Raw genomic sequence first — 14235 nt, forward strand, 5'->3', positions numbered from 1 at the left:
TGATTGGTGTGAGAATGTTAATAGCAAGGCAACTTAATCTGAGGCAACTAAAGTATATAAGATCAAATGTGCTTTGTTTATTGTTTGCTTCTTGCATTCTTAAAAATGCTACAAGATTGAGTATCAAGGAGAAAACAGGTGAACAAAGACATTTCTTTAAAATAAATCTGCACAAATCTATTCTTTCGTTGGCTAAAGACATTGATTATGTAACTCCTAATTATCCCTTTCACTGGATAACCACAATCTGAGTGTCCTCATACTTAGAGTTCTGTGATGCTTTAAATTATGTGCGGGATTCATATAAATCTTAATGGCAGCAATAAAATGTTGATGTTGCCAATTTTATCATAACGTCAAAGTCAAAGTTCTTTGGCTCAGAAATGGAGATATCTGTGCCAAGTAAGCTCAGAAAAGACATTTTCCCACAGGTGCTATTTTGGTTTGATCCCTTAATATCACATTTCTGCTCTCATTGATTTAAGTCGGGTATTAATTATATTTATTCAGAGATATTCACAGCAAAATTTCATCCATGGGAAAGATTGTGTTGTAGCTGAGAAAGGCTGTGTCCTCAGATGCGCCAACATTTTCTGCTTGTCCATAAACATGAAAGATATCTGGGTCATTGTGAAACACTGGAACTGTTCCAAGAAACTGGTAACGTACATAACTGGAGCAGCTCTGGGTTGAGAGAATTAAACATGTCACATTCCTGAGGAGGCAATTGATACCATTTCCTATAACGTAGGTCATAGAGACATTGTTTTTTATTTGACACATCGGGTTGTAATTTATATTGAAAGTGACTCAAGAGCTTTTCTTCTGCTTGACTTTGCCTGGATTTTTATTCACATTTGGGAAAGAAGAGACCCATTAGGGAAGTCACCATGGCTTTGTGCAGGGGAGGTCTTTTCTCACAAATTTTATCAAGTGTTTTGAGGAAGTGACAAAGAGGGAATATAAGGGTAGGGTTGTGAATGTTGTCTACAAGGACTTTGCTAAAGCATTTGACATGGTCCCTCATGGTAGTCTAGTGCAGATGGTTACCTTACATGGGATCCATGGTGAACTGGTAAATTGGATACAAAATTGGGCTGGCGTAGTTGAGCAGGGTTATTTTTCTGACTGAAGGTCTATAACCAGTGGCGTTCTGCAAGGATCAGTGGTGGGACCTCTGTTGTTTGTAATTTATATAAATTATTTGGATGACAATGTAGGTGGTCTGATTAGTAAGTTTGCAGATGACACAGAAATTAGTGCAGAGTGAGGAAGGTTGTCAAAGGATACAGTAGGATGTAGATTAGTTAGAAAGTGAGCTGAAACATGACAGAAGAATTTTAATATGTACAAGTGGGAGATCAAATGCAAGAAGAAAGTATACAGTAAATGGCAGGACCTTCAAGAGCATCAATAATCAGAGGGATCTTGGGGAGCAAGTCCATAGCTCCCTGAAAGTGGCAACACAATTGGATAAGGTGGCGAAGAGGCATACCTGCCTTCATTGATTGGCAAGTCATTTTGCAGCTGTATAAAATTTCAGTTAGGCCACATTGTGAGCAGTTTTGATTGCCACACTGTAGGAAGGATGTGGAGACTTTGGAGAGGGTGCAGAAGGGTGTTGCCTGGATTGGAGTGTATTATCTATGAGATAGAAGTATATAAAATGATGAGAAGCCTGGATAAGGTGGATAGTGGGAGTCCTTTACCTGGGGTAAAAATGTCAGGTACTCGGGGGCATAGGTTTAAGGTAAGAGGGGAAAAGTTTAAAGGGGTTCTGCAAGGCAATTACTTACACAGAGGGTAATAGATGCTGGGGAGCTGGTAGACACAGATACGATATCAACTTTTAGACAGACACTTGAACAGGCAGGGAATGGAGGGATATGGACCAAGTGCAGACAGATGGGATTGGTTTAGCATGGCCACATGTTCAGCACTGACTCAATGACCTGCAAGGCTGTTCCTGTGCTACACTGATCAATATCCTGTTCCTGTGCTACACTGATCAATATCCTGTTTCTTTTAAGGAAGTGTCTTGTATGCAAATTGTGAAAAAGATCAGATCCAAAGATCTTAGGTATTTTTAGAGAATCTTTCCTTGTAATAGAAAGCTTCCCAGCAAGGCTGCGGCCAGACTGATAAATGAATATGTTACGGTGACACCGTGTGAAAACAGCTGCGTGTGTTTCTGAAGCCAATAGTACTCTTCTGTCAACTTTTGTGCTTGCAGTTCAGGGGACACAGTCCTCCAAATCCTCTCATAGTAATTGTTAAGCCAGTCAATCTAGAAAACAGCATTGAGAAGACAAATTAACTTTTTATATACTATGCATAGTAACATTATGGGAAATAATAGAATATTATCATAATTAAAATTCTTTGCAAATGCATATTAATAATTGACTTGTGCTCCTGTTCTAATGTGAAATGCCATGTCTACTTAGACTATAAAACTGACCACAAATCCTATTACACAGTGATGTGCTGATTATTGGTATCTTGTTAAGATGAAGACGAGAGTAGAATTAAAATGCTTTATCATAGAGGGGAAACGAACCCTCCAGATGAATTATCATACTATAGAATAATGTCCATAGATTTCAGTAAGAACTGCTTTCTAATTCATTGTTGGACTTGTTTCTGAAAATAGAATACCCAACAGCAATTTTCATCTCAGTAAAGGCCTTTTACTTTGTGACTTGTAATGATAATTAATTTAATGGAATAAAGTGCTAATGGTAATAATTTGCCCCAGTGATATTTGTAAACTTTCTTTGTTTTGACTATATTTATACTTTCATTTCATGCAATTGCTAGATCAATGTTTGCTCTCCAGACGAACCTCAAATGTATATATTTATGAGTGACTTCTGAAGTACAGTACAGGCAGAGAAAATGGCACTATAAAATCGAAGGTGATTTAAAACTATTTGTCTGCCTCAATAAAGCCTATTTTATGATAAGGTTTATCATCATAGTCGCACAGTTCCATTCTTGATTTGCATGGATCTATGTCGAATAAATATTCCTAATTGAAAAATCAAGGCTATAGTGTGCTACAAAATGGTGATGATAAATCATCATAAAATATATAAAAGTGACAACAACAGAAATTGTTGGAAAAAAAGAACAAAAATAGAAGTTAATAGAAAAGCTCAGCAGGTCTGGCAGCATCTGTGGAGAGAAATCAGAATTAATGTTTCAGGTCCAGTGACTCTTCCTCAGAACTGATGGTAGCTAGGAAAATGTTGGTTTACATGCAGAAGGTAGGGTAGGGTGAGGGGGTAAGGAGTAAATGACAAGTGGGTTAGAGCCCAGAGAGAGAGAGAGAGAGAGAGAGAGAGGAACAATTGGACAGACAAAGGAGTGGGTAATAATCTGGCTAGGAGCATGAATAGCTATTACTGGCTAACAATGGGTTATGTATAATAGCAGACTATGTGATAACAAGGCCCAGTGTGTGGGGGTTGGGGTAAGGACATGTGACAGCTCAAGTCATTAAAACTCAGTATGGAATCTGGAAGGCTGCTAGGTACCCAAGTGAAAAATGAGGTGCGCTGCAGCAAGCCTGAGACAGAGGTGTTGGCTGGGAACATGGCTGTGTGTTGGAGGAGTAGCAGGCAATTGGAAATTCAGGGATGTTTTTGCAGACGGAGCACATGTGCTCTGCGAAGCAGTCACCCAGTCTACACTTTATTTCCCTAGTGCCGAGGAGATCACATGTGAGCAGCAAATGCGGGCGACTAGATTGTGTGAAGTGCAGGTAATTGCTGCTTCACCTGGAAGATGTGTTTGGGCCCATGGATACTGAAGAGGGAGAAAGTAAACAGGTGTTACACCTTCTGCAGTCGCAGCAGCAGGTACTATGAGGCTTCTGGGGGTGTTGGAAGTGAAAGAAGAATGGACCAGGGTATCCCAGAGAGAACAGTCCCTGTGGAAGGCTGATAAGGGAGGTGAGGTGAATATGTGTCTAATGGTGCATCTCACTGGAGATGGCAGAAGTGGTGGCTAATGATCCTTTGGATATGGAGGCTATTGGGATGAGAGGTAAGGACAAGGGAGGAGAGAGGGTGAGGGCTGAAGTGTGGGAGATGGGTTGGATCCAGCTGAGGGTTTTGTCAACAACAATGCTGGGGAATGTTTTGTTAAGGAAGAAGTTCAACATTATGGAGGCTCCTTTGTCAAAGTTGGTACCATCGGACCAAATGCAACAGAGACAAAGGAATTGGAGGAATGGAATATAGTTGAATTGTTGGAAAATCTCAGACAGTCTAGCAGCATTTGTGGAGAGAAAGCAGAGGAAATATTTTGGGGCCACTGAACCTTCTTCAGAACTGACTTCTTCAGATGTTGTTTTATCCACTTACAGCAGATGCATTGTGTTCTAATGAAGAAGCTTGCTGAGCTGCACAATCACAAACCTCGAACAACTTTTACTTATGTTGCGCTTTTACTGTGGTAAAATAGCCAATGACATTCCACAGAAATATTACCAAATAAACATTTGATACCAAGCCACATAGGAGTATATCAAGACAAGGGGTGAAAAGCTTGTCCAAAGGGGTAGATTTTAAGGAGAGAGAGAGAGGTGGAGTAGTTTTTTGAAGGAATTCTAGAATTCTGGGATCAAGGCAAATTCAACACCGAAGTCTCACAGATTGGTCATACAAAAACAACACACCTGTTCCTTGTTCATGATGGACACATCGATCAGTTTTCGTTCATATGGAACAAGAGAAATATGCTCAAATGTCAGATAGGGAACACCTCCAAATGTGTGCTATATAAGGAAAAAAATTTGATATTTCTTACAACTTTAATTTACACAAATATCACTTGTACCTTTTGTTATGACTGTGATTTTTAATCTGGCATAACGTATTTAAGTATTAACTCATCTGTTTGACTAGGCTTAACCCAATATTTCAACAAAATATTGTTGGCAGAAATTGTGGCAGTCACAAACAGCAATACAGTCATAACCACCTAATTGTTTAACACAACTATTTACAAAATAAAAGGCTTAGATGAGGAAAGCGAACATATAGCCAAGTTTATGGATGACAAAACATCATTGTATTTTGAGGAGGGAAAGCAAGTGGTGAGGATGGTGCAAAGAATTTGCAGTGGAATATAGATAGGTTAGGTAAATTGGCAAAACGCGGCAGATGGAAAATGTGAGATTATGTACTTTGTCAGGAAGAACAGAGGAGTTGAATATTATTTATCTAGAGAATGACAGCAGAAAGTTACCACACAGGGATTTCAGAGTCTTTGTGTATAGATCACAAAAAGCTGGCATCCAGGTTTGGCAGGACATAGAATGTTGGCCTTATTTCAAGGAAAACAGTGTATTAAAGTTGGGAAGGTTTGTTAAAACCATATAAGGCTTTAGTCTGACCACAGCTGAAACACTGTGAACAGTTTTGGGCCCCTCTGTAACAATGGATATATTGTCATTGGAGGCAGTTCAGAGAAGACTTATTAGATTGATTTGAGTATGGAGAGACTTTTCTTATAGGAAGAGGTTGAGTAAAATGGACCAGGATGCATTGGAATATAGAATAATGAGAAACAATCTTGCAGAGATAACATTTTTAGAAGACTTGACAGGGTAAACATGGGAATGTTGTTTGCCCTGTCAGGGACCAGAGATTGTCATCTCAGGACCAGGGGTCATCCCAGAATCATTGGTAGAAGGAGTAAGAAAGCAATTGGTAGCATGTACTGGAGCATTTTCAAAAATGTTTGTTTTACAAAGAACAAAAAGAACTGGTTTCCTGCTTCAGATCAGGTTGTATCATTTGTAAGTAATAAAGTCATCTAATATAGCAAAGCGCTGAATTCATTGGCATGCAGCTAAATAAGAGTTACTGTCCACACAACATATAAATTGTCTTAAAAATATGACATAACTTTTACAATAAATTGCAATACCTGTTTACAATTACAAATTCAAATTTTCATTTGAACCCAGTGTTAGCTCCGAAACCACAATGTTGATCCATTTATTTCAATAAAGATTATAACAAAGTTGCTGTGTTTCTGACCATCTTTTTAACCTCTTTAAATGATGCAAGTAAAAAGATAAGCAAAACCTAATGTGTTCATAAAAATTGGCTAAGCCTTATCATACGGACATTCAAGCAACAAGAGTAGGTTTGTGTCTGTTTTGATTTCATCTCTTGATAGATAGGTGGTGTCATGTTGGGAATCAGCACTCCATACATCTTCCAGGAAGTGATGATAAAGTTCATTTGGGAATTCTACATGCTGACGTCTAGACAGGCTGAGGTTCTGCAGCATGGTGAAGCATCAGGATCTTACCAGCTTGCTGGAGAGACTCATGTTACCTCATTTCAGGAAATTAAAAATCACACAACACTAGGTTGTAGTTCACAGGATTATTTGGAGGCACGAGATTTTGAAGCATTGCTTCTTCATCAGCACAACCACCAGATGAAGGAGCAGCACTCCAAAAGCTAGAGCCTCCAAATAAGCCTGTTGGACTATAACCTGGTGCTGTGTTGATTTGTAACTTTGTCCACCTCAGTCCAACACTGGTACCTCCACATCATTTCAGGAAGGTTGTCAACCCATGAGCCAGTCAGGTAATAGTTGGTCAGTCAGTCAGTCTTCCATCAGAATCAGTACCCCAGGCATGGGTGCTTGCTTACTAATAGTTGCTGACATGTCAGAGGGCACCAGCAGATTGTTCAGCAGCAGCACCGGGAAGGCTGCTGTTGCTGCAGCAAGGACAGGCACTGGCATACCAGGACTGATGAATGATCCAGGCTACAGGCAGATAATGTTTGGAAGGCATTCATAAGATGGGATCGCTAGGAGGGGGTATAAGGGAGTTGCAGTAAGGACAAGAGCATGTGGGTGATTCTCAACAGGACCAAGCTTATTGATGTCAAGTCCCTCAATCAAGCACTGACAGGCGGTGATGGAGACATTCAGGTTCATCACCATCCTGACTAATTAAATATCCTTTTTGCCTCCAAGCTTGCCATTAAGAGGGATGAAGATTCTGGCCATGGCTGCAAACTCAAAGGTTGACATTGGCACTGTTGGTAGGATAGAATTTGAATTTTAGATTTAAATAATAAGGTTATTGTTTTTATAAAACGATTGCTGCTAACCAAATGGAAAACTTTATCTGGGGTACATGAGACATAATGCAGACAAATGGACAAATGTTACCTTAGTTTCTGCCTTTACTACAACAGAAACATCTTCAATTCGAATTCCAAATTCATTATCTTGATAATAACCAGGCTCTGGAAGGGAAGAATTAACACATCAGATACAACATTAAAAAGTACTTTCGGAGAAGAAGCAACGGGTATAATTGTCAGCCTGATGATCATTTTTTTCACACACAGTAGGGTAGGTTACATGAAAACTTAAAATCTGTTCACACTTTGCTGTTAACACAGCTCAATACTGTGACGGTGGGTTGTAGGTTGATATTGTTATTTCAGGTTAATTGGTGAATATAGGCCTTCCACATCTATATTCACTTTTGGACTGTTGAAATTTATCTACAAACAGTAAAATATTTAATTGCTTTCAGATGTACAGTTTGCACTTTGCATCAGTGTCTGTAGTACCTAAGACCACAGGACCATAAGAAATAGGAACAGGAGTAGACCGTTCTACCCCTAGAGTTGATCCACTACTCAAAAGGTTAATAACTGATCTGATATTCCTTGTGTTTTCCCTGTAAATCTTGATTCCCTAACTGACCAAAAATAAACTATCTCAGACTTTAACATACACAAGGACACTGCCCCACAGGTCACTGTGACAAGGCAACCCAAAGACTCTCAACCCACCTCATTTCAGTTTTGATTTGGTGCCCCTTTATTCAGAGACTCTGCCCTTTAGTACTAAGCTATCAATAGGTAGTAAAGCTTTTAAGCTCTGTAAATACATCGATGTAGTGTGTGAAAAGACATCAATTTAATGTGAAGATAACAGAGCCATAAATGGAATGATCTGTGGTCAAAGAAAATTGAGCTGGAAAATCTTGCCCTCTGTTTATATTAATTTCTCATTATCTGCATAGACAGGGGAAGAATTTTGGGAAATAATTGTTGATCTGCTGTGTCTCGACACAGGGGTTCTAAGTTCATGAGGAGAAGGGATGGCATTCCTTTGGCCTCACTGTGTACTCATCAGAAGGCAAGGCAGGATGATGAAGAAGACTAAGTCTACCAACTTGGCCTCCAAATAACTGAGCAATTCATTCCTGTTTAAAAGTATCAATCAGAATCTTACTGTCAAATTGGCATTTGGCTGCAAGGGTATGTCTGATAGTACAGTGTCAGTTTTGCAGCAGTCAGCGATGAAGGGAGAGTGTCTGTACTTGCCACCCAGTTAAGCATGTCGAGCAAGTCCACAAGGTGGATTGTCCCTTGTGAGGACCCACACGACTGAATGGCTGATAGCACCTGCTTGTCCTGATGACTATGAGACAGGTAGAAGACTACAAGGGCACTTCAAAATGGAGACTGCTCTGTAGCATTTTGAAAATGTCAGGATCATTCAGGGTCACAGATATCAGGTTCATCAGTATGGAGGGGAAGTCCCTTCACAAAATGGTTTGTGGTTGTGGCTGTGGTTCTATCATGTTAGTGGCTCCATGAGTAAAAGAAGAGCAATCTCCTCTCTACTGCCAGGAGGGATCCACTAGATTTCTGTCCGATCATGGGCATTTCGTGGGCGTGTACATCTGCTGTCAGGAGACTGCTTTGCTGACATCCCACTCAATTTTGGTCACACAAACAACTTCAACAAAAACAGGTTTGTCACTTTGTTATTTATTGGCCTTTACAGTGTGCAAATTGGCTGCAAAATTTCTCTAGATAAGAACAGTGAGTGCACTTTTAAAAGCAATTAGCAAGTTCTTGACAGTATGATAAAATTCCATGCATGTTCTCTAATTCACTGTAATGTAATTTGAAAATGTTTAACTCAATCATAAAAGATTTGCCTTTCTGATCTCTTCTACTAGTTTGATCCCTTTCACAAAACATGCCCCATCCACCCACCCACTGCCTCTGATGGTGCATTCTGCTGTGTTAGAATGACCACTGCCATTCTCCACCAACTGCCACTGCCACAACTCCCTCACACCCTCCCCCCAACCCCGCATCCAAAAACTTCCATGGTTTTGAAATAGAAGAAATTAACAAAGAAATATGAAATGTCTGAGCTCTAGCTTTTCTTCATAAACTCTTCTGGCACAATTTACTGTTTAAATAATTTCCTTACAGGCAAACTTACCGATAGATGTAAACATCCCCTCCTGAAGTGGGCACGTATGAGGGCTTCCAATGCCAACTGGCCCTGTGCATCAACCAAAAACATAAGCAAAATTCAATACGTTTCCAAATATTAACTTGTTTTATGCTCCTAACCTATTCACTCTGAAGGTTCTGAATGACCAATACATGGAGCAACTTTCTTGAAAGTGGAGTCACAGGTTGACAGGATAGTGAAGGCAGTATTTGGCAAACTTGCCTTCATTAGTCAGTGCATTGAGTATAGGAATTGGAAAATCATAGGAGTTGCAGCTGTACACGACACTGTGGAGCTTCTTTTAGAATACTCCTTTCAATTCCGATTGTCCTACTTCAGGAAAGATGTTGGAGAAAGTGAGGGGTACAGATGCTGGACAGTCAGAGTCAACAAATCTGGCACTGAAAAAGCACAGCAAGTCAGGCAGCATCTGAGGAGCAGAAGAGTCAAAGTTTCATTTATAAGCCCTCCATCAGGAAGGTGGGGATGGGAAGGGGCTGAGAGACAAATAGGTGAGTGGGGATGGGGGAAGGTAGCTGGGAAGGTGATAGGTAGGTGCATGTTGGGGTGATGATGATAGGTCAGTAGGCGAGGGTGGAGTGGATGGGTGGGAAGGAAGTTGGACAGGTAGGACAGTTCAAGAGTGTGGTGTCACATTGGAAGGTTGGATCTGGGATGAAGTGGGGGGAAGGGGAGATTTGGAAACTAGTGAATTTGCAGTGGATGCTGCGTGGTTGAAGGGCCCTAAAGCAGAAGATGAGGCATTCTTCCTCCAGTGGTTGAGTTGTTGAATTTGGCTGTGGAGGAGGCCCAAGACTTGCATGTTCTTGGTGGAATGGGAGGGAGAGTTGAAATTGGTGGCCACAGGGTGGAGGGGTTGTTTGGTGTGTGTGTCCCAGAGATGTTCCCTAAAACATTCCATGAGTTGGCGTCCTGTCTCTCCAATGTAGAGGAGATCACATTGAGAGCAACTGACACGGTTGATGAGGTGCTTGGATGTGCAGGAAAATCTCTGCTAGTGTGAAAAGATGCTTTGGGGCCTTGGGTGGGTGAGGGGGGAGATGCGGGTGGAGGTTTTAGACCTATTGTGTAGCAAGGGAAGGTGCAGATGTGGAGGGTGGGTTGGTGGGGAGGGCTAATGAGGGAGTCACAGAGGGAATGGTCTCTGAGGAATGCAGATTGGGTGGGAAGGGAAATATATCTCTGCTGGTGGGGTTCTGACTGTAGGTGGTGAAAATGGTGGAGGATGATGTGCACCTAGGGTGGAAGGTGAGGGCCAAGAGGGCTCTGTCCTTGTTGCAGTTGGAGGAGTGAGGTTCAAGAGCAGAGGTTCAGGAAGTGGAGGAGATGCATTGGAGAACATTGTTGATAATGTGGGAATGGAAATTGCAGTCCATGAAATAGGTGGCCATCTGGGATGTCCTGGAGTGGAATTGCTCCTCCTGGGAGCAGATACGGTGGAGGAACTTGGAATTAGAAATAAGGAATCAACGTTTATACAGGAGATAGAGGTGAGAGGAGGTGTAGTCTAGGTAGCTGTGGGAGATGGTGGGTTTAAAATACATGTCCGTGTTGAGTCGGTCGCCAGAGATGGAAACGGACATATCCAGGAAGGGGAGGGAGGTGTCCAAGATGGTCAAGGTGAACTTACGGTCAGGGTGGAAGGCGTTAGTGAAGTTGATGAAGTGTTCAACCTCCTCGTGGGAGCACAAGGTGGCACAGATATCAATGTAGCAGAGGAAACAATGGGGGATGGAGCAAGTGTAACTGCAGAAGATGGACCGCTCCACGTACCCGATGAAGAAGCAAGCATAGCTGGAGCCTATGTGAGTGACCATGGCTACCCCTTGTCTGCTGGTTTGATGGCGATGTTGGAGTTGGAATGAAGGGAGTGCAGCACTGTGCATTGCGAGCGTGCGAGGTTGGAGTGGGTGAGCGAGGTGGACAGGTTGAGACAGTCAGTGTCACAGCAGCATTTGGAGATGAAGAGGTTGAGGGCAGGTAACAGATATAGAAAAGATGTTGTCAAACTTGGAGTGGGTTCAGAAAAGATTTACAAGGATTTTGCCAGGATTGGCGAGTTTGAACTACAGGGAGAGTCTGACTAGGCTTGGGCTATTTTCCCTGGAGCGTCAGAAACTGAGGGGTGACCTTTTAGAGGATTATAAAATTCTGAGGGGCATGGATAAATTTAATAGCCAAGGTCTTTTTTCCCAGGGTGGGGAAATCAAAAACTAAAGGGCATTAGTTTCAGAGAAAGAGGGGAAAAATTTAAAAGGGATTCGAGAGGCAATCTTTTCATGCATAGGAAGGGTTTAGAGGGATATGGGCTAAATGCTGGCAAGTGGGACTAAATCAGTTTGGGTTATCTGGTTGGTGCAGTCAAGTTGGACGAAGGGTCTGTTTCTATGCTGTGTAACTCTCTGACACTATAATTTGTCTTCAGCAATATTAGAAATTAACATTTGAAATAATAAACTCTCTCATTGGTCAATTTATGAATATTATAGATTAGTTCTTTTTATAGAAATGTGTTTAATCAAATAGACAAAAATGGTTCAAAAGAGATAGGGTCTTTGACCCGGTAGAATACAAAAGTATTTGTTTATACCTGCCAATCATTTGCCTATTAACTGACTCTAATATTATACTGATTGATTTATTGTCATGTGTCCCAAAGTACAGTGAAAAGCTTTGTTTATGAGCAATCTAGGCAGATCATAATAAGCAAGGATGCATAGATCAGAGTGTATTTGTTGATTTGGGTTGGTTAAAAATAGATCAGAGTACTGATGCACACAGATATGCTCATAGATAGCAAACACACAAATCTGAATACATTTCTTATTCCTAAACATACTAATTTTCACTCCTATGACTTGCTGTTTACAAACCTCCACCAGAGTGAAGGATTTCCTGGATTAATTTGGTCATTCCCTTCATAATGCTGAAAATTTTTGATAGTCAATTGCTTTTAAAACAAAATTTTTTTTTACTACCTTGGAAAGCAGCAAAATGTCTACATTTATGTACCCCTTTTCATAAATGCAGAATGTTTCACTGTGTTTTACAGTCATGGACATATTTCTGAAGAGTTGCCACTGTTGTAATGTAGAAACGTTTTTGTTATCTACTTGCATAATTAACTAAGTTGTAATGTAATGATTGCCAGTTTGATTATACTCACATTCATGAACACTGAGGAAGCTGCCAATTCCATGACCAGTTCCATGCATGTAGTTTAGTCCTGCCTCCCACAAAGCATGTCGAGCCCATACATCAAGCTCATCTCCTAATAACAAAAACATTATTAATATAGGACAGTTTTGTGAGCTGAATCTTACCTTATTTGCAAAGTCTCATTTTTGACAAATTAATGGAAAATTTCTCTTCATGAGGACTAGTGGATTTTATAAACACATTTATCACATTTGCCTCATTAACTATGTCCATTTGGCATCCCTCATTTGATGCTAGCATGTTTCTCTACTTGCCACAGCCAGAATTATTTATAACAACTGGGGTACTCTAGGATTCCTGATGCTGACACAATTTTTAAAAGAATGTTGTACAAGTCAAACATTGTCAGTCTAGAGTAGGCTTGCACAGGATGCTGACACTGACTCATCTGTGTTGTCAGATGACTGTCCCCAAGCTCCTGGACTGGTATTGGAAACTGCTATTGACTTACTATGCTGACAACCATGACAAGCTTTCTGGCTTTGAACCCATACTAAAAGCCAAATTAAGACCGAAACACTGTGTAAAAGTGAGGACTGCAGATGCTGGAAATCAGAGTCTAGATTAGAGTGGTGCTGGAAAAGCACAGCAGGTCAGGTAGCATCCGAGGAGCAGGAAAATCGACGTTTTATAGACAATATAGACAATAGACAATAGGTGCAGGAGTAGGCCATTCTGCCCTTCGAGCCTGCACCACCATTCATTCTGATCATGGCTGATCATCCTTAATCAGTATCCTGTTCCTGCCTTATCTCCATAACCTTTGATTCCACTATCCTTCAGAGCTCTGTCCAACTCTTTCTTAAATGAATCCAGAGACTGGGCCTCCACTGCCTTCTGGGGCAGAGCATTCCACACAGCCACCACTCTCTGGATGAAGTAGTTTCTCCTTATCTCTGTCCTAAATGGCCTACCCCTTATTTTTAAGCTGTGTCCTCTGGTTCAGTACTCACCCATCAGTGGAAACATGTTTCCTGCCTCCGGACTGTCCAATCCTTTAATAATCTTAAACACCTCAATCAGATCCCCTCTCAGTCTTCTATACTCAAGGGTATACAAGCCCCGTAGCTCCAATCTTTCAACATAAGATAGTCCCACCATTCCAGGAATTGACCTCGTGAACTTACGCTGCACTCCCTTAATAGCCAGAGTGTCTTTCCTCAAATTTGGAGGCCAGAACTGCAGACAATATTCTGGTGCGGTCTCACCAGGGCTCTGTACGGCTGCAGAAGAACCTCTTTGCTTCTATACTCAATCCTTCTTGTTTTGAAGGCCAGCATGCTATTAGCTTTCTTCACTACCTGCTGTACCTGCATGCTTGCCTTCATTGACTGGTGTACAAGAACACCCAGATCTCTCTGTACTGCTCCTTTATCTAAATTATTCCATTGAGGTAGTGATCTGCCTTCCTGTTCTTGCCACCAAAGTGGATGACCATACATTTATTCACATTAAACTGCATCTGCCATGCATCTGTCCACTCACCTAACCTGTCCAGGTCACCCTGTAATCTCCTAACATCCTCCTCACATTTCACCCTGTCACCCAGCTTTGTATCAGCAGCAAATTTGCTAATGTTACTATTAATACCACCTTCTATATCATTAATATATATTGTAAAAAGCTGCAGTCCCAGCACTGATCCCTGCGGTACCCCACTGGTCACCGCCTGCCATTCTGAAA

The 14235-nt window shown here is 41.2% G+C and overlaps 1 protein-coding gene across 1 annotated transcript in view; it reads right to left on the bottom strand.

Annotated features, from left to right (window-relative positions):
- Positions 1–1272: 1272 nt before the first annotated feature.
- xpnpep2 (X-prolyl aminopeptidase (aminopeptidase P) 2, membrane-bound) overlaps positions 1273–14235 on the bottom strand; it is a 72962-nt gene continuing 59999 nt past the window's right edge. Inside the window, exons 19-23 of the mRNA XM_060832268.1 lie at positions 12500–12604; positions 9298–9360; positions 7210–7286; positions 4685–4783; positions 1273–2287 (exon numbers count right to left, since the gene is read on the bottom strand). Of these exons, the coding sequence (XP_060688251.1) occupies positions 2087–2287; positions 4685–4783; positions 7210–7286; positions 9298–9360; positions 12500–12604 (545 nt within the window). The 3' untranslated portion in view covers positions 1273–2086. The remainder of the gene's footprint in view (positions 2288–4684; positions 4784–7209; positions 7287–9297; positions 9361–12499; positions 12605–14235) is intronic.

The sequence above is a fragment of the Hemiscyllium ocellatum genome, chromosome 11, assembly GCF_020745735.1.
Source record: "Hemiscyllium ocellatum isolate sHemOce1 chromosome 11, sHemOce1.pat.X.cur, whole genome shotgun sequence".
Taxonomy (NCBI): Eukaryota; Metazoa; Chordata; class Chondrichthyes; order Orectolobiformes; family Hemiscylliidae; genus Hemiscyllium; species Hemiscyllium ocellatum.